The sequence below is a fragment of the Mixophyes fleayi genome, chromosome 2 (genome assembly GCF_038048845.1).
Source record: "Mixophyes fleayi isolate aMixFle1 chromosome 2, aMixFle1.hap1, whole genome shotgun sequence".
In the NCBI taxonomy this organism is placed as follows: Eukaryota; Metazoa; Chordata; class Amphibia; order Anura; family Limnodynastidae; genus Mixophyes; species Mixophyes fleayi.
In genome coordinates this window covers 137,152,506-137,172,226 of record NC_134403.1, presented here as the reverse complement: position 1 = coordinate 137,172,226, position 19,721 = coordinate 137,152,506, and the positions used below count along the sequence as shown (strand labels likewise).

Sequence of the window (19,721 nt, the reverse complement as noted above, 5' to 3'; positions counted from 1 at the left end):
AAGTTGTACAATTCTCAAAGCAGGCCTTGCGGCTTTTTAAATATCACAGGTACTGTCTGCCTTATGCACAAATCCACACGGCAGTAAAGTACAGTCTGAAAACGAAATGCAAGCAATACGAATATATATATATATATATATATATATATATATATATATATATATATATATATATATATATATATATATATATATATATATATATATATGTATACACACACACACACATATATATATATATATATATATATATATACACACATATACATATATATATACACACATATACATATATATATATACACACACACACAGGTTCTCTCTCCAGGGGGTAAATGTATCAAGCTGAGAATTTTTCGGCGGGTTTGATTCTAGCTATCATTTATTTAGTACATTCTACAAAATGACAGCTAGGGGCATATTCAATTGACGGCGTGATCGCCGAAAATACCGCGCTCCAAAAATATTACCGTTAATACGGTAATATCTCACTGAATTTCAGCGAGTAAATTACCGCATTTCTCTTTGGATTACTGTAATAACGGTAATATTTTTGGAGCGCGGGATTTTCGGCTTGAATGTGCCCCCTAGAATCTGATTGGTTGCTATAAGCAACATCTCCACTTTTCAAACACGCTGGGAAACTCTCAGCTTGATACATTTACCCCCAGGACTGCAAGACATTCACACAATTGTTAGAACAGTGTTGGAACTCTCCTGGAGAAATTAGTGCACTGTATAGGTATGTACTGTATGAATGATGTGTGCAAGACATGCACTTTTATAACATGTGCCCAACGTTCAGTCATCAACACAGCTCCAGTGGTGTTTCACAAATCTTTTTGTGTGCACTGCAAAGTATTTCAGGTACATGCCAGAAGAGAAAATATTCATAAGCACTGCAAATATCACGCCAATCTTGTTTTCCTAATACCTCGTCGGCGAACATCTGCTGAGGTCAGGTGAGATGTACTAAGCCATTTGGACTTCGTCAGTGTAAGAACTGAAGCTGTATCTGTGAAAGAGCTTGTGATAAGTCCTCCAATCCTACAACACTGTATAATGTGTATGGTAGGTTATCATAATTCAAACACCCGCAAATGAGCAAACCTTTCTGTTTGTGTATCAGCATGTATGTAAATGTTATTTTATATGGCACCACACATGTACTTGGCACCTAACAAAATTACAAACAATAGATAATGGATGGAACATGTGCAACATGAAAAGAACCTTAGAATTGATACCATTGCCTCAAGAGCTTACATCAACTCAACAGGTAGCAGGTTTTTGGATGGCTAAACATAATATTTCTAGAAACTATATAAATCTGGAATAATTTGCATGTTTACTTATTAACACGAAATAAACACTAACAGCCCGAGTCAGTAAGGAGAGCAAAGCATAAAAAAAGGAGTAAATTAGCAAAACCATGTTGTAATGGAGGGGATCAACTTTATATTTCAGTGTAAAAATAAAGCTATCAAGTATTTGTGTGCTACATAAAAAAGCAGCCAGTATTTTCCTTATGTGCAAACTAATAAACTAATTTGCACCCCTTGTATTGTAACATGGTTATGCTTTTTTTTTTTTTTTTTGCTTTGCTCTCCTTAATGACTCAGGCCCTAAGCTTGTTCCAGGAGCACATTACCAGATCTTTACCCATAGTGACTTCTAAAAAAAGACAGAACCAAAACCTTGTTCACTCAGACTACTTGACCTGATATTTTAAATATTAAAGCAGCAATCTTATAAGAAAATGAGTTGTGTTTTTAAACATAAATCACTGTGGCAGGCTATATAAAAAATGTTGGTAATAATTATCATTTTTCCTTGATTTAGGTCTTCAGGCTGCTATTATTTAACCAGTGTCACATGGCACATTAGTGAGCAGAGAAGCTTTGGAGCACGCCTCTGAGCTATGTCTGTACTGTTCAGTGTGAAATTATCCTCTCCTTCTGTTGCCTATATAGTCACATGACATGCTAAGAGCTGAGAGATTGTGCAGGTGTGTGTATAGCTAGCTCCTGTACTGGACTCCCTTCCCCTCCAGAGAGATTTTGATAAAGAGATAATGATTTGTAGGAAGAACAGCTAAGAAAAGGGAGTATCATAAAAGGTACTTAACTATTTAACAACCAAAAAAAAAGTGGGATTGCTGGTTTAACTGCACACAAATTTACAGAGACGGTCCATTACAGAGACGGTCCAATGTTTAAAGCAGCCACCCTGAACATTCTGGCTCACAAGTAGCTTGTCAACCTGGACAACAGTCAACAGTTCATTGGGTATTGTGCTGGTTTAGGAGCTAAACATGCTGCATTATCTTACATTTTTCTTCCAATATCGCAGTACATGAGGCCAGCTAAACACCATGGTATTTTTATGTTTTGTGTGCTGTCTCAACGTGTCATCTTGGAAAAACTGTTCTGCTGTCTATGAATGTCTCCGCTCTCTACATGACCCTTATTTACTTAAAACTATGAGCTATAACATAGGCCACAAACACTGCAATATAAAATGCAATACTTGGCAATCAAACAGCTAAAACAACACCTAAAAGTTATCATATAAAAATATATGGATCATTATCGGGTAATTTGGCAAATGTGGTTGGAAGATGACAGCTATCAGCCTTTGTGCACTCAAACCTTACAATCCTACCAACAGCTCCCCCGAGACAAAGTGATCCAGCCAGTTGGCTAGAGCTCTGAGCCACCGAATCTCAGCGAATCGTGTTCAATTAAAACCGGAGAGTGTTAATATTTACCACATCACCCCCTCTCCTGAAATAAGCATGTGCTCTGGACAACAATTTACATGAATACTGTTTTTTGTGATTCCATAACACTAGTATATTTTAAATGAGAATTGTTCCCCTCAAATTTATTGTAAAACTCTGTTTGTAACAGGAATTTTTGTACATTGAGTTGTAACACCATTGGTAATAAAATGTTAAACACACACAGTACATATAAAACCATATTTCTAAATATCTGCATATCAGTAATAATTTGATGGAAAAATAGATTTGTTAGCTGCTTATCAGAATGTCACACACACAAGTGCCCTGTGTAATAGTAAGCTGAACAATGAAACATTGAATCACTCTACCTCTTAAACCAAAGGGAGTTGGGTCACTCTTTACTTCGTGGCGTTTAGTTTTTTTGTCAGGGCTGGTAGGAGAAGCTGCAGAAGAATGAACAGGGAAAAACATAGAAACACAGGTATTGAAGATCTGGAAAGGATAGGATGATAAATGTGCACAGTTCATACCTTTGAGTTTATCATGGGATGACTGCCAGGTTTCAACTTTCAAATAAAACGGTCTCTGTACCCTGAAAGGCCTTGTACTCTCAAAGCAGGTTTATCATGTATCAACAATGTTCTGTAAGTGAATGGACCGGTGCACTCACGTTCAAAATCTTTAATGTTTGGTAAACTATAACGGAATTCTATGGGAGTGCTCATTAGATACATAGTACACTATCCTGCCGGGAACACAAAGTACAAGGTTTATCAGATGCTTGTAACCAGCTTTGTTTCTCTACAACCATGTTCTTTCAATGTAACAGTGAAACAGACTCTTCCTTTCACTACTGTGTTTGACTAAGGGAGTGTTACAACAACATGTTTTTTTTATTTTTATTTACCAGTGGTCTTATGACTTATCACATTTACATAATATGATAAGGTCTTTGGATTTCAGTTTAAATCTTCTGCTGTCCAACTGGTAGCTACTAAATTGGTGATCTGGATGGGAGACATATTTTCTAAAGGGAGACTGTCCACAAACATTTAAGACAGTGGGGAGCATTTATGAAACCTATTTCACTGGCAACTGTGCAGAAAAGGTGGTTCCCTCAGAATTTGAGGTGTTATAAATAAAAAAAAACAAAAAAAAACTTCTGTCTAATTTAAAACTCATCCCTATAGAAGTATATTTTGTGACAAAAATTATCCTATAGCATTCTCATTTTATTAACCTTGCATTACTACATTCCTTTAAGCCTATATACAGAATGCTGCACAGGTTTCCCAAACCCAATCCTCAGGGCTCTCTAACAGTGCAGGTTTTCTGAATCACATGTGACATAATTACCACCTGTGTATCTGTTACAATGTGTCAGTCAGTAATGAATACACCTGTGCTCCAGCAAGGAGATATGGAAAACCTGCACTGTTAGGGAGCCCTGAGGACTGGGTTTGGGAAACCCTGGGTTATCAGAAGGTGCAGTCTACATTCGCTGCATGGGCTGTTTAAACGGTACAATCTGCCCTCAACCCTCCAGCTCAATTATGTAGCAGAACTGAGGTTGCATAGAAAGAAAGTACTAGCAGCAGAGTGGGGGGTGGCAGAAGGGTGAGAGAACATGGACTCCTACTAGTATTAAAGAAATAGCACAAGCATGATTCAGATCAAACAGTGCAGGAATCAGCAATAATCTCAGAAGTGTTTAGGAATATAATGTATTATTTACTAATAATCACTGACATTTATATTTTGCCTTCACTTGCTAATAGTAACGGCTACATATCATTCCAGAAAAACCCAAAGGCAACAAGTTGGAACACATTTTTTGTTAAGTGAATGAAAATTAGGAATAGACATTATTAAAATTAGTGGATGAATTAATAAATCAACAAAGAATGAGTTAGGCCGAAAGTCTGATTCTATGGCAGGAATTATTTAATTAGTCAAACTGTTAAGAAATTCTTCCCTCAACTGAAGGTGCACCCACCATATTGAGGCTGAGTATGTTCACTAAACTACGCTGTGTACAACATATCCTGCACACAGTGAGCTGTATAATAGAATACACAGGTGTGCCAGACATATCAAATGCAGAACACAGATGCAGTCACATGAAAGTATTGAAATTACCAGCTATAATCTACACTAAATATCTATGTAAGTAATTCAGTAATATGTGCCTGCACAACAGACTGACTCTTATTATACAGGGACTGTGGAGGAAGGGGCGAATAGTGGGTGGGGAGTGGGCAGAGAATGGGAGGAGCAAGTGGATCAGGTTCTCTGGGAGCCAATGGCTGCTGGCCAGTGTCTCCACATCCAGGGATCTGTGAACTGGAGGAGGGAATTGGGATTCTCCTCCCCAGTCAAGACCATAGCATGTGCTTCCTCCAAGCACCATGGTTCCACAGTACCCCTCTGTGTGGATGTAAAAATGGACTATTTACCCTATTAAAAAAATAGTAATGTTAAGTTAATAACCTGTTAAATAGCACAAACCTTACTCAAGCATTTGTTAATAAATAAGAACAGCGTGTTTCAGCCGTTGTCCACTCATTCCTTCTACAATCATGCATACATATAGGCTCATGTAGAGATGGGCGTACGTCTGTTTTTTGCGTAAGATACGCATTTCCATATTGCACATACTTACCAAAAAAAACATATACGTACATCCATATCCATTTACACATACAGACTCCTTATGCCTGGAGAGGTGGAATGGAAGGGGGAAGGGGCAGGCAAGCATAGGCCGAGTACAGCAATGCTGTGTCCATGTACTTGTAACTCAAGCAGATCTGGATGCAGATACGCCTGTCAGGAGCAGTATCTCTTGCGGGTGCTGAAAGGCTGCTGCAGTGATGAGGACCAGGATTAGCAAAAATATCTAGCCAATTCTGATTGGTTGATTGTGTATTGACTCCTTCAGCTGAAAGCACTTTAAAAATAAGCATTGCAGCTGTATTATATTACAATATTTTACTTATTTATATGTCAAGTAAGTAATATATTGGAGTAATTTATGTAAATTATATAATTTCTGTAGGGAAAACCACAGATGTTATTTAATTGTTTATTTAATGTAATTTTAGATTAAATATAATTCAATTTGCATTTAATTAAATCTGTGTCTGGTGCAAATACTACTGTTTTACAGCTAGATGCATACTGAGATATCGCCAACTGAACATATGCAGGCAATTGTGCTTTTTCTGCATGCGTCTTTTGCTGCAAATGCGTCCAACTCTACATGAGCCCCGATGTACGGAAATAAATGGAACTGATACGGCAACATCCAGCCAATATTATTCACACCACCCTGTGCCAAATGGTGCTGTTCTTCCCAATTAACAGTGCTCCATCTCTATACTTGCCAGCCAAATTACTACGCCTCTATGTTTGACTTAAAACTTTTTGCAAATACATGGGAACAGGATTCTAACTGACTGCTGACATTAAGGCTGGGCAAAATTTACTTGACATATGACAAACACTGCACAGAGTGAAATCACACTCTCACTGTGTATAAGGCACTATATTAATGATTGAGGTGTAAATAATCATGATGGAGAGCGGAACAGTATACGGTTCGTGCATATCATCTAGCTGGCTGTAGATTACCTTTCTGTGTTTTGAGGTTAGGAAAGCCTTGCAAAGTGAAGCGCTTTTTTGAAACTGCAGAAGATTCTGAGGTAGGGCTAATAACTGTGCCATCTAGAAATGAGAGACACAGTAGACAAGAGAAATAGTCTCGTGTAGAATGCACACACATACATGCAGCAGGAAGGGAGAAAGAGAGAGAGCAGGTTCATATTTATATAAAGCAGGACATTAGAGCTCTAAATAAGCCTTACCTCTACACCCTCATCTCTACCTGTCCAGTACTACAAGACCCACGCAGCACAAATCATAAGACACAACTCACCTTTACCTTTTTCAAGATACTTTGGTAATGATACTGAAGAGGAGTCCGGGCTTATTAAGGGCTCCGTTTTCTTTTCCTCCAGTTTTTTTATTTTTCCAGATTTACTTCTCAGAGGACTAAAAACAAAAATTAAAATGGCATGTTTGTGTCACTGTTTCTATTAACTGAATGAATAACACACACATTTTAATTGTCATTAGTTGTTAGTCATTTACACATTATCATTCATGTGCTTACCTGGTACTAGATGGAGTAGGCAAAGGAGAACTGTTTGCCTGTTCCACAGATTTGTGTTGGCTGGCTACTGCAAACATATAGCAAAGAGAACATAATTTATAATCAGCAAAACTAACTATATTAATCAGCATGCTATTAGATTTGAAAGAAAAATATAATATTTTAAAACAGGACCATATGTGAATCTGATGATTTTAACAAGTTTTTGTGTGCCTGTTAAGCACACTTTTGTTGCCCGAAAATCCCTGTAGTTTGTGGGATGACTGTACACCAGTGTGTAGTGATTCCATCTATGAAAATAAAGCACTATTGTAGAGCATCTTCTATCAGTATTAATGCTGTCTGGTTCAAGCAAGATAACCCATAGGCACATGCAAGGGTAAAAGTGTAGTAAAAAAAAATGTATGGCACTTTTTAATTAATCGAATTGCATTTCACAGATTCTAAATAATCTTAAGAGCCAGTTTTGTAAAGAGCAACCCTACATGAACCATTTGACAATTAACTCAGAGCGCATGTTAGAAAATGAAGCAGTAGACCCAAAGCCTATGTATCCAGATCCAAAGAGATTAGTCACATCCAAAGCACAAATTGATTCCGTCTGGGATCTACCCAAATATGTTCTGTAGTTGCACACCTATTATCTAGTCTGGGCTCACAGCCTGACAAAAAACACAATTGACCAGTGTAGCATGTTCTTGGCCTATTGTAACCTTCCCCTTTCCCTTCCAGCTTGAGATGCCAACTGGTTCTTAGTTACCCCCAGAAATTATGAACATACATTTCTAATTCCTGCACAGGGAAGATCGGGAACTAGACTGGGGTAAGGGCTGGGAGTAATCGGCAAAGTCAAAAATTAGTGTAAGGGAAAAAAAAAAAATGTTCCGCAAAGAGTCCTGTCCAATTAGTGGCACATAGTCAGTAATCCCATTACGGCTTAATGTGCCAAAGCATGCACTGAAGCATAAGACAACTGTGACACAAAATGATAACTAGCTGGTTGCACATAGAGAGAAGACAAAATGCAAAAGATCTTTACATGAATACAATCAATGTAAAATGTATGAAGCTGAAAACTACATACAGAATAAAAAGAATAACATTTACCTCTACATGCCTGTAACTGGCTAGTTAACACCTTCCTGATTGCATCTACCCATGTGGCCTTTATATCAACTGTTGGAGCCTATTAAAAATACACAATTAGCTAGTTAGTGTAATGTCATTTTTTTCCGCAAAAAGCAACCGAATTCACAATTATATGGAGTTATTTCTTTATTACAGTATCATAGCGTTACACATTAACACAACAACACCTCCTTCTTCTCTACTAGTGTTTTACCAACTACCGTTCTAAATTCATTTCACTTGCTTGTGAATGCTGAAAGGTGAACACTTTATGACCAAACAGTAGTACTTACAAAATTGTTTTGCTATTTTTGTGGGAGTTCTTTTTCCTGAATTAGATATGCAAACCATACTACATACACAGCTATTTTTAATTTATTTAAAAGTGTCACTAAAACAAACAGAAAGTACTGTATATAGTCTTTTTTTTCCTTCTTTTACATAAGTTCTATGTGACTTGTGATGTCCACATCATTTAATAAAAGGGTGTGCATCGCCACATATATGTTCTTAACGGCGTGTTAGCGTCATATAATAACATTACCTGCACAATATAAACTTCTTCTCTTGCATTGTACCAGATTTCAAATTTCTTAATGTCCCCTTTTATATACTCCGTTATTCCAACAGCTGTCATCTAAAAAAACAAAACAAGTGGGATCAAATTAAATTGCAGCACGGATGACATACATATCCTAACAGGTTTCAGTGTGTGTGTGTGTGTGTGTGTGTGTGTGTGGGTTATTGCCATCAGGCATAAATATCTTACAGCATTCCAGCCATGCACTTCTCTGTTGTGATCAACAGATAGAACTGTAAAGATCTGTGTAGGATACTGGGGCTACATGTTAATAGTTAAATAATTAACTGTGGGATTTCTCATGCCAATAAAATATATTGCCAACCATATTATATCTCATTTTGTTTATTTTTTTTAATCACATTTTTTTATTGTACTTTTACTAACCTCTCAACATCTTTTCAAAAGCAAAATATTCAAAATTTTTCCAAAGATGTTAGTCTCTGATTTTTATTTTAAGCATGCATATTACTTAGACTATTTGACATTTTGATAGAAATAACTGAATAGCTACTACAATTACATATAGTTACAAATTAAAATAGTGCATCTACCCTGAATGCATTCAAGCAATACAAAAATGGTATTCAGTAAAAAGCACAGTGTCACGGTACCAAGGAGGTTTAACTGGATCCTGGTAGTTCAGCCGGGATTGGCGTGACTTCAGCTAGGGGCGCGGAGTCTAACAAGCGAAAGGTTTTCACCAGTGATTCCCGCAAGGGAATATAGGCTTCGCGGCTTCCACTTGCAGGTCGCGGTCCCCTAGGGAAGTTCCTAGTGAACCACAACAGAAGGAGCGTGGAATCAGGTAGAAAGTAGCCTTTCCACACGATAGTGGTAATTAGCAGGGACTTTCTGCAGCGTTGCCACTTGGGAGGCGGTTTGCAGGAATATAATAGTGTCGCCACTTGGAAGTGGTTTACCGGTAACTTCAGCAGCGTAGCCACTTAGAGGAGGTTTTCCCGGAGAGATAGCTGCGTAGGAGCTTGGAGGAGCCGGTATATGAAACCCAGGGTAGGAACTTCCCAGGAGAATAGCAGAAATCACAGGAGCTGTTTCCAGTACTGAGGTCAGAGACTGACTGAAAGAACCAGCCCTGAAACTAGGGTAGGAGGACAAGATATAGGGCTGTACTAACTAGGACAGCCAATAGAGGGCAGCAGAAGGCATGAAAAGGACTTTGAGTCTCTGCGCATGCGCAGATCTGCCGACCACCGGAAGGCAGAGGAAGACAGCGCTGGAAGGAGACAGGACTGCCGCCGCTGATCAGGTAAGAAAGTTTGGCGGGAAACGGGGCAGGAGAACACTGGAAGCGCATGCCGGGTCCCGGGGAGACACAGCAGGAACCCGGCGTGTGACACACAGCATAAAAAGCTAATAGATAAATGGATTAAAAAAAAAAAATTCTAGGGGAGATCATTAATTGCTGTAGCAAGAGATTTCCTTTATGCAACTCATGTGAATGACAAATTATTCTCTGTACAGCACTTTGGAATTGGTGGTGCTATATAAATAAATGATGAGCATGATGATTAATTATGAAACTGAGTAATTAAATATGATGGTCGCACTACTTAGACATTAACAACTGCCTGTGTAACGCACCTCACAAAAAGCAAGGTGGCCCAAAAGAATCTAATCCAGTGACTTAACGTGCATCTAAAATGATCCCATAAAGCTTAGGCCTTATGAGGGTACTATTGAATTGTTAGTTAGAATTGTAGATGTTATACAGTGGCAGAATTGAACTCAGGAGCAGACTTACATTTAAGGAATGTTTGTAGCTGTAAGATGGGGCCTTCTCATAGCCCTCCCCGTTCTCTTCTCTCTTCTTGCAGAACAGCACTGCCTTCTCATGCAGAAACAAGTGTCTCTGCATTGGTTTAAATCTTGCCAGATCCTTTACTTTGGAATGGCCCTTTTTATGTTCAGTCCAGACATTAAAAGACCCTTGCATCAAAAGTTTTCCAAGATCATTCAGGTTCCCCTAGAATAAAGATCCAATCATTAATTTTTAGTATACTGTGCACATCTAAATATAAAGTGGTGCTAGAAAGTTTGTGAAACTTTTAGAATTTTCTGAATTTATTGATCAAAATGATCCAATTTTCGCTAATTCCCCCATACAGAGTCACTACCTCCTTGTAATCCTCCCAAGCACACTATTCTTGTTCAGTGTTTGCCTGATGGAGAACTCACGAACACTAAGATTACCTAATTCTAGAGAGGCCTGCAGACCCTTTGATGTTACCCTGAGGTACTTTGTGATCTCCTGGATTATTTTATGCCTTGCTCTTGGAGTGATTTTTTTTTGAACGACCACTCCTGGGGAGAGGAACAATGGTGTTGAAGTTTGTCCATTTGTACCCTATCTGTCTGACACTGGATTGGTGAAGTCCAGAGTCTTTATAAATCATTTTGGTACCTTTTCCAGTCCGACAGTTATCATCAACTCTTTTTAGGAGTTCCTCAGCAATCTCATTTGATCAGGAAAAGCCATGTGTTCCCAAACCTGTGTGGTGAAGACCAATCTTGATGGTGAAGACTCAGATTTATGCTTTTCAAATAGTTAAATAGTACTATTTATAAATAGTGGCAGGGCCACCCAAACTCACACCTGATTGTCTTCCCATTGATTGACACTCCTGACTAATTATACCATTAACAGTATTGATAATCCTAGAGGTTCACATACATTGGATCATTTTATGGTTACATTTATACAGAAATTCATAATATTCTAAATGGTTCACAAACTTTTAACACCATGGTATGATATGTAATGATTTATGTTTGTACAATTTCAATAAACAAAAATGTAAGCCTTTCAACCAACGTTCCAAGAACTTGGGCATTCTAGAGAGCAGTTGCATGGCCATGTTTAATCATACTTGTCCTTGTATTATAATATAGGTCTTATATTCACAACTTAAAGAACCACTATATGCCACTACTGAAATGTTCAGATATGCAGCATGAAGGTAAAATACACTGTTCAGTGTTACCCTGATATACTACTGCAGCTCTGCTAAAAAGCAAACTATTATCTCTCGTATCCATTACAGACAATTGAAGTTTCTCTCACATCTACATCAAATAGTCTGTGTTTATCTATCAGTAGGACATCTGTGTAATTCAGATTTCTAATGAAAGGAACAAAATGTACATTATGGGTTTGTAAAGAAGCATAACACACCACCTAATATTCTATTCATACTGCTAAGGAGAGATATAGAAATAGATGTGGATATTCTGCGCTTCCCTAGGGTAGGGGGATGCAGCCAAGGGTATAAATGGTAAGGGTATGGTCCCAAACCCTATAATAGTTTGTAAAGGTCAATACCCCGGCGCGGGGAGGGGAAGGGAGACGGAGGAAAAATCTAACAGCAAAGGGACAGAAAACAAAACAAAAACAAAAACAAAAACACAAAACAAAAATGATTTTAGACAAGTAGGCCAATCTGCGTACTTGTTTTTAATGCTGATAAAATAGTGGAGTACACTCACTTCATCATATAAAAGCAGTGCAGATGTAAGCAAACAGAGTTATTGTAAAAAAGGTACAGTCTAATAGCCAAACCGTCATATGTTGGCAGTGGATAACTCCTAGTTATCCGGCTGGCTTGAACACTAGGAGTTATCCACTGCCAACATAAGACGGTTTGGCTATTAGACTGTACCTTTTTTACAATTACTCTGTTTGCTTACATCTGCACTGCTTTTATATGATGAAGTGAGTGTACTCCACTATTTTATCAGCATTAAAAACAAGTACGCAGATTGGCCTACTTGTCTAAAATCATTTTTGTTTTGTGTTTATGTTTTTTCTTTTTGTTTTTGTTTTGTTTTCTGTCCCTTTGCTGTTAGATTTTTCCTCCGTCTCCCTTCCCCTCCCCGTGCCGGGGTATTGACTTTTACATACTGCTAAGGAGGTATCTGGAGAAATGTAAATGCAATTCTCTTGAGGGACTCTGGGGCCGAGATGGTGAGGCTAAATAAGTTGGTACCTAGAGGTTCGGTGAATATAGAAAAACTGAATACAAGTTGAATATCACTTCCTACACAGGAGAAGGCTCAGAGCTCTGAATGGGGAATGGTAGGTACAGCTGGAGGGTATGGAGAAATGCTGATATGGCATACTCTCCTATAGTCACCTACATTGTATTTTATACAAATATATATATCAGTCAGAGCCGGATTAACAATAGGGCTAAAGGGGCTATAGCCCAGAGGCCTCGGGCAGCTGGGGGGCCCCCCGGCATTTATCGGGTCGGGGGCGTCCCCGCCCCGGCTCCGACTGTCACCTGTTCAAGGAGAATGGCAGGCAGCTAACAGCAAATGTCATGCTGTTAGCTGCCTGCTGTCACTGTAGGATTTATGCGGCACGCAGTAATCTCTTTAGGAGATCTTGTGAGATTGAGACTATGAGTCATAGTCTCATTCTCACGAGATCTCCTCAGTAAGGAGATTACTGCGCGCTGTGTAAGTGCTACAGGGAGTGGAACAATGGAAGGAGGTAAGCTCACAGGTAGGGGGGGTGGGGGGGGGGGCCCTCACAGTCCCCATAGCCCGGGGGCCTCTCTTCCCTTAATCCGGCCCTGATATCAGTACAAAACACTATACAGCTTATGATCACTAATCACTTGCCTCATATCCAGTGATGGCTATTTGGTGCATGGAGTCATTGACAGCCTTGAGAATGCCAAGAATAGAGGCCAAAGCTTCCTGCAGATCTTCAGCTCCTTCACAGTTCTTACTGTACTTCAACATTTCCTGAATGAAACACATTTTACTCATTCAATGAGGGAGATTTCTAAAAAAACAGTGGTGCAGTTTCCCAATTGCTGCTTGTAAAGTTGTCAAATAGCCTTGTACCCATTTATGGATATTTAATCAACATTTCTCAAACAATTAGGGCAGTACGGTGACTTCGTGGTTAGCATGTCTGTCTCACAGCACTGGGGTCATGACTTTGATTCCCGACCATGGCTTTATCTGTATGGAGTTTGTATATTCTCCCCGTGTTTGTGTGGGTTTCCAACCACACTCCAAAAACATACTAGTGGGTTAATTGGGTGTCATCAAATTGACCCTAGTCTGTGTGTGTGTGTGTGTTAGGGAATTTAGACTGTAAGCTCCAATGGGGCAGGGACTGATGTAAGTGACAAATATTCAGCACTGCGGAATTAGCTGCGCTATATAATTAAATAAATAAATGATGATAAATTGTGACTTTTATGACTGATCACAAAGGCTGTGGTCGATAGTAGGTGTGTTTTGGTTTAGGAAAAACCAGGACACATTTATAGACAAAGATGCAATAAAAGTGACTTATACGCCTGTTAAGACATGGCATAGGAAAGGGGCAGTTTCCCAATTGCAGATAGAAAGCAAGGTCTGTATAGACAAATTCATTTTCCTTAACTGTTTATGGTAACGTTTTCATGGAGTAATTTGAAATCAACTTAATTGTTGACTAAATGTGTTTTCTGTTAATATTACTTTTGTTATGTTTGACATTTAGTAACAATAATATAGACATACTAATAGACAATAACTTTGCAGCATTTTTCTTCAACATATGACTTCTCAGAAACTGTTTTTTTTTTTTTATTTCATTTTTTAAATGTCCCTTATTAAATATACACCATTTACTTAGATATTATATCCCAGACTGGATGAAGCCCTTAGATACCATTTTACTACGCTCTACATTCCTGAGAATGTGTCAGGATCGCAAGACATGCGTTATTAGCCAAGAACTGCCCCTGCCGTACAAGCACTTTATACATACTGCACTTGTTCTACATGTTCTAGATGTACCTTCAGTAGAAGCTGGTACTTCGTTATCCTCTGCACAGGTTTCAGTAAGTAGGAGTCCAGGCTCAGCTTATGATCCAATTTCCTCTGACATTCCTGCAGTCACAGAAATGCAATATGTCACAGAGTATTAGACTGCCACATTAGTTGCAGTGTTTGATAATACCACAGTACTCTAGTTACCTGGAAAAAAGCGGCATCAGAGCATTGACGCCACAGACTCTCTGACCTGGGCTTGTTCTGGCAGTACTTCTCGTATATCTGCAAATCCTCCATCTATGATTCAAGAGACATTGTCTGGTTTTATTACTGGCTTACACACTTCTACTAATGAGATTGCCTGTTTCTCATCACTGGGTTCAGTGTTTACTGAAACAGTCCATGCAGCACACTGGCATTTCGTCACACGGGACATGCAGGAATTATGGATAGGTTGAGGGCAATAGTAATAAAATATTAATTAACATAAGTCTACTTGCAAGTACTAATTATGAAAGATTCACAACTTTTGGAATCTGATTCTCCCAACATTCAAATGGGAAGTGTTCCTGGGATAATATAGAATTGTAGCAGGAAATACACCCTTCCATTGCAAAATATAGCTATAAACAGGACTGGCACTCGTACTGGGCAGCATTGCTCTAAGGGATGGACTACTGCACATTTCATCTTTGTAAGTAAAGAAACAATAAAGTGTCTAAAGAATAAAATCAGTGATAGAGGAAAGACAACAATAACATCCTTCTCATACAAACCCTGCATGTATGGTTGGTGTCGGCTCTTACACTACTTGCAGGTTCCATAGCCAGGAGGGGACATGATAAAAATATATTATAAAAGAAATGCTTTGTTGACTCTGTAACTTACCCTTTCTAAAAAACATCTTCCTACAAGCTCTGGAAAGTCTGTGTAGTTTCCCAACTGTTTCAAGAATATTCTAAAGAAAGAAAACACATATACAAAATATTGGATTAGTAAATCTGTAAAACGAGAAACGTTATTTGTCAAAAATTGTTTAATTAAAATGACTAATACATTGAAAATATGTAAATATGTGGTCTTATACAAGAATGTCAAAGACAGAATAAATGAGTAAATACGTTAATAGAATTAATGTAAATAATTTACTGTTGCATCAACTGAGACATGTCTTTGCTGACCAGCTGGCACAGCCATAGAACTGGGGCATCGGGAGGGTACAGGAGAGATTTCTGGGTGCCACTTTCCAGAAACAAATGGCATTCTATGGGATCTGAGGCTGGAGAGAGTGTGGGGCACGATTGCTTTGTGCACCATAATCTGAAATAAGTTTACAATGCAAGAAAAGGAACATTTCCTTCTAAACGGGAGCCGCGCAGAGGGGTTAATATATTAGATTTTATACGTTTTCTGTTACAAATCCTGAACAATACATGTAGTCAAATCCTTATAGAATAAGGACTGTCATAGGACGAGTACCTGGAAACTGTAAAGCAGAAAGGAGACATTGCAGTTCCCAATTCTATTCTGTACCCCTCACTGATTATTAATACTGAAACGCTCAATACTTTTTGTTGTCAAAAGAAAAGCAGAAATCAGACCTGTTATGAAAGTGGTAGATTTCTTCCATATTGCCAAACAGCACATCCTTCTTATTGTGGAACACTGGAGGGAGCAGGTGCATCATTAAGGGGTTCTCCATCTCAGCGGCATAACCCTAGAGACGGTCCAGCAAAATATTAGTTTGTCAAAGTAATGTCTTGATGTCTGTACTTGTAACTGTACACAAGGTGTCCCTTAAAGAGTCAGTACTGGTATGGGATCTATTATCAGGAATCCTTGAGTCTCCTCTAATATATACTAAATTACATTGAAAAATAACCCCTGTGTTTCCCCCACATTGACCATGGCATTGCCCATTAACTTGTTTAGCAGTGCTCTACAAAGTGTCTGCAGGAGGGGAACTTGGATGATCATGCCTGTGTGTATGACACTAACAAACAAGCTGCAGCAATTAGTATTTTTTGTGTGTGTGTTTTTCTGTATTTTGGATTTATTACATATAAGAGACCCCATACCGGTGCTGCTCAAACAATCTATGTTTGCAGATGTGCAGTTAAACATCTGAACATATATTGTATGAAACTGACTCACTAAGGTCACACAACTACCTTTTCAAACAGCACTGCAATAATGTCAAGAAGAATAGAAAGAAACCAAAAAAGTATTACAAGGTACAATGAGGTGTTCGCATACTGTGAAATGATTAGCTATGTACAGTAATGTTAGACAGTTGTGGGTAAGTTACTGTGCAGAACACAAAAATGGGAGTAGGGAGTGAGGTTATGTGGCAAAGCCATAGTTAAAATTTCACAATATTAAATAGTTCCAATGTGTAACAGGGCTAGATAGATTGCGGCTTTGCTGCTATATTTGAGTAAACATTTCCTCTGAACAGGGCATATTAGTGAAAGTAATAAAGTGAATAATGCCCTGTATACAGGAGTTGAAGGTCCGTGTAGCTGCCACCCATGTTGCTCTGGGCCCCACTGAGTCTAAAGAGCTTCCTGCTTTGAGACCACCCATACTGTAAGACACATAATACAATGCATGCGAATTGGCATTCTAGGGCTCCAAAATGAAATTATGCTAAGAGAAGAAGGGAACTGTGATGTGGACATGCAAAAAAAGGCAGACAGCAAATGAAGGTGGGCAGCTGGCACTGTAAGGTAAGTGAAGGGAGGGTGTCACTCCCTAGAAACTTTGAGGGCCCCAGCAACATTTTGCTATTTTGTGTTTCTAGTTATGCCCCTGGCTATAACCCTATAACCACTTAGTTTTTATTCTCCGTTACGCTCTAACATGCTTTGATAACAACCATGTATATACAGGCTTAAAGTAAGTTAACATATTACAAGTTACAGTTATCCTTTGCATTTGACAGAGTCTCCATACCTACCTATGCCTCATAAATCTCTTGACCTTCACCAGTGGATTTTCCCATTTAGAAGGGCATTCTAATTTTCAATTTTAAAATAAAAGTTTTAATATTAAGCTTATTTCCTATAATAATGGCCAATGACAATCATTTCCATGGCACTTTGGCATTTATTAGTATTCTGGACATACTGTATAGTTGCATGCTCACTTTTATTCCACAATCACATCATCAGTACCACCTCTAGGTTGAGAAAAGTAGATCATCAACCTGCTACTGAAGTATGCAAAGTCACCATGGTTAGACCTGTGATTTACTAAACCCAATTGGACCTATCACTGTCCTATGTTGTGATACCCAGAGAAATACTTAGTAAATTACTATAGTATAATAAACATATTTATTAAAACGATCATACCTCGAGCACAGACAGAAGTTCTTCCACATATACCCTTTCTGTCTCAATGAGTTCATTCATGACATGCCTGGGAACAAAAGAACCATAAGGGAAGAGAATATGCTTCAAGAGCATAGAACTAAGCTTTACTATATCATTAACTCTGAAATCTGATCCATGTCCACAAAAAATATGAAGCTTTATTGCATCTATGTAAGATTTGAAGGAACCATTTGCATGTTTAGACTATAAACTACACAGGGACAGGGATTAATGTGAAAAATGAAACATTCTTTGTAAAAGTGCTGTGTAATATGTTGACACTATATAAATCAAGGTTTTAATCATAACCCCTTTAAATTCTGTTTTTAACTGCTGTATTCACCCCTCTATAATTAGTGCTATCTCAATTGATTTTTTAGTATAGTCGTCCCCTATATAAAAAGGATGTTGAATGTACATGGTTTTATAAGAAAAAGGTTGACAGGTCAAACTTTTGCCATCTAAATCTAATTATGAACATTGAGTACAGCGTTTGCATAGGAGTCTATGCTCCCAAAGCTTGAGTGCATTATCAATATCTTCACAGGCGGGTGAATGCAATGTTTAAAAAACAGAAATGAGTTTGCAAATAGACATGGTCTTCCTCAGCCACGATCTGTCCCTGAAGCTACGGTCGGCTCACATACACACAATGGTATGGTCCGATCATTCGCCAAAATACAGAAATGAGAGTTCTATGCCTGAGTCCTAACAGTCCAATGAAAATGATAAACTCAGATAGGATAAGGTGACTTCTTGTTAGACATAATATGAATTGTTTGGGGCTTACTACAATGCTATATATTAAGCACCTTCTTAACACAGCTAGATTTTCTTCATTGTCCATCACTGAAGAACTCCTAACTTGACCATCCACTTCACTCTAGAAGAAAAAGAACATATATTGACATACTGTACAGCCTATGAAATACCTCAGGGGAAGTCTAAGTGTGAGTCTCAAAATCAGGTCATATGATTTACAGAACTGCAAAAAGAACACAGTAAGGTTTGGTGAAACTCCTAAGGTTCATTGTACTTGTATTTGTCCAGTATGGAACAGACATATCTGTTTTTGAGATAAAGGTATTTATTAAACAGAAACACATAGGAAGTTAATAGTTAAACACACCTTAGCTCTGCGAAAGTTAATCCGTCTTTGAAGAACACTTTCTGGAGTACATCTTTGCTCCGAGGCCCTATGGAGACCTAGATGTGGGACGTAAAACTAGTGTCAATTACTACCTATGACCAGCGTATACTGTACTGCTTTTAGATCTTCCTCCTCCTTTACTTCCATATAAAGTGGGGTGCAAAGCATGTTATCTTGGGCATAAAAACCAAAGTAATGGCAATATTTCTAGATTAATAAATATAGTCTCATGTGTCTCTATATGCACTGAAAATTATATACAATTACCTGGAGAAGAATTAGGGGATTTGGACAATGCTTCTGGTCTAGGAGCTACAGGCTGTATGGGACGAGTTTGTTTAGCTGCCAGCTTTCTAAGGCTTCCTTTCCGCTTTTCAAACATCTCTTGCATACTTTGCTGCTTCTGAAACACCTTGTGAACATGGTCCTGTTGTGGAAGATTGGGTTAATTTTCCCGCATTTAAATTGTTTAAAGAAGAAATTATTACAGAACAAGATTATGGGCTGTAAGATATGGGCAATTTACCTGTAGTTCCAAAGTGAGAATTGCTTCGTATTGCATCAGAACGCACTGCAAGTCTTTAATGGTGACCTCTGTGCCACTGTCAAGAAACCTTTCAATCTCTTGCAGCGCTGATTCTGCTCCATCCTGGGACTGAAACTTATCCACAGGCTGAGAGGCCAGCAAGTAAATTCCCTCATCACACCACTCCATTGTCTGACAAGTTAAACAAGAGAGGCTGATGGTTAAATAAGAATATCATAGAAAA

At 38.4% G+C, this 19,721-nt stretch overlaps 1 protein-coding gene across 4 annotated transcripts in view; it reads right to left on the bottom strand.

Annotated features, from left to right (window-relative positions):
- MCF2L (MCF.2 cell line derived transforming sequence like) overlaps positions 1-19,721 on the bottom strand; it is a 224,426-nt gene that overhangs the window by 9,840 nt on the left and 194,865 nt on the right. The window contains exons 13-30 of one of the 4 annotated variants that reach the window (XM_075200030.1): positions 19,478-19,669; positions 19,219-19,378; positions 18,931-19,007; positions 18,614-18,684; positions 17,781-17,847; positions 16,026-16,141; positions 15,313-15,382; positions 14,629-14,721; positions 14,449-14,541; positions 13,273-13,398; positions 10,391-10,612; positions 8,590-8,682; positions 8,025-8,103; positions 6,918-6,984; positions 6,681-6,796; positions 6,377-6,469; positions 3,115-3,189; positions 935-1,015 (exon numbers count right to left, since the gene is read on the bottom strand). In XM_075200030.1, the coding sequence (XP_075056131.1) occupies positions 935-1,015; positions 3,115-3,189; positions 6,377-6,469; positions 6,681-6,796; positions 6,918-6,984; positions 8,025-8,103; positions 8,590-8,682; positions 10,391-10,612; positions 13,273-13,398; positions 14,449-14,541; positions 14,629-14,721; positions 15,313-15,382; positions 16,026-16,141; positions 17,781-17,847; positions 18,614-18,684; positions 18,931-19,007; positions 19,219-19,378; positions 19,478-19,669 (1,891 nt within the window). The remainder of the gene's footprint in view (positions 1-934; positions 1,016-3,114; positions 3,190-6,376; positions 6,470-6,680; positions 6,797-6,917; positions 6,985-8,024; positions 8,104-8,589; positions 8,683-10,390; positions 10,613-13,272; positions 13,399-14,448; positions 14,542-14,628; positions 14,722-15,312; positions 15,383-16,025; positions 16,142-17,780; positions 17,848-18,613; positions 18,685-18,930; positions 19,008-19,218; positions 19,379-19,477; positions 19,670-19,721) is intronic. The other 3 variants (XM_075200031.1, XM_075200032.1, XM_075200033.1) reach the window with 3 other exon arrangements.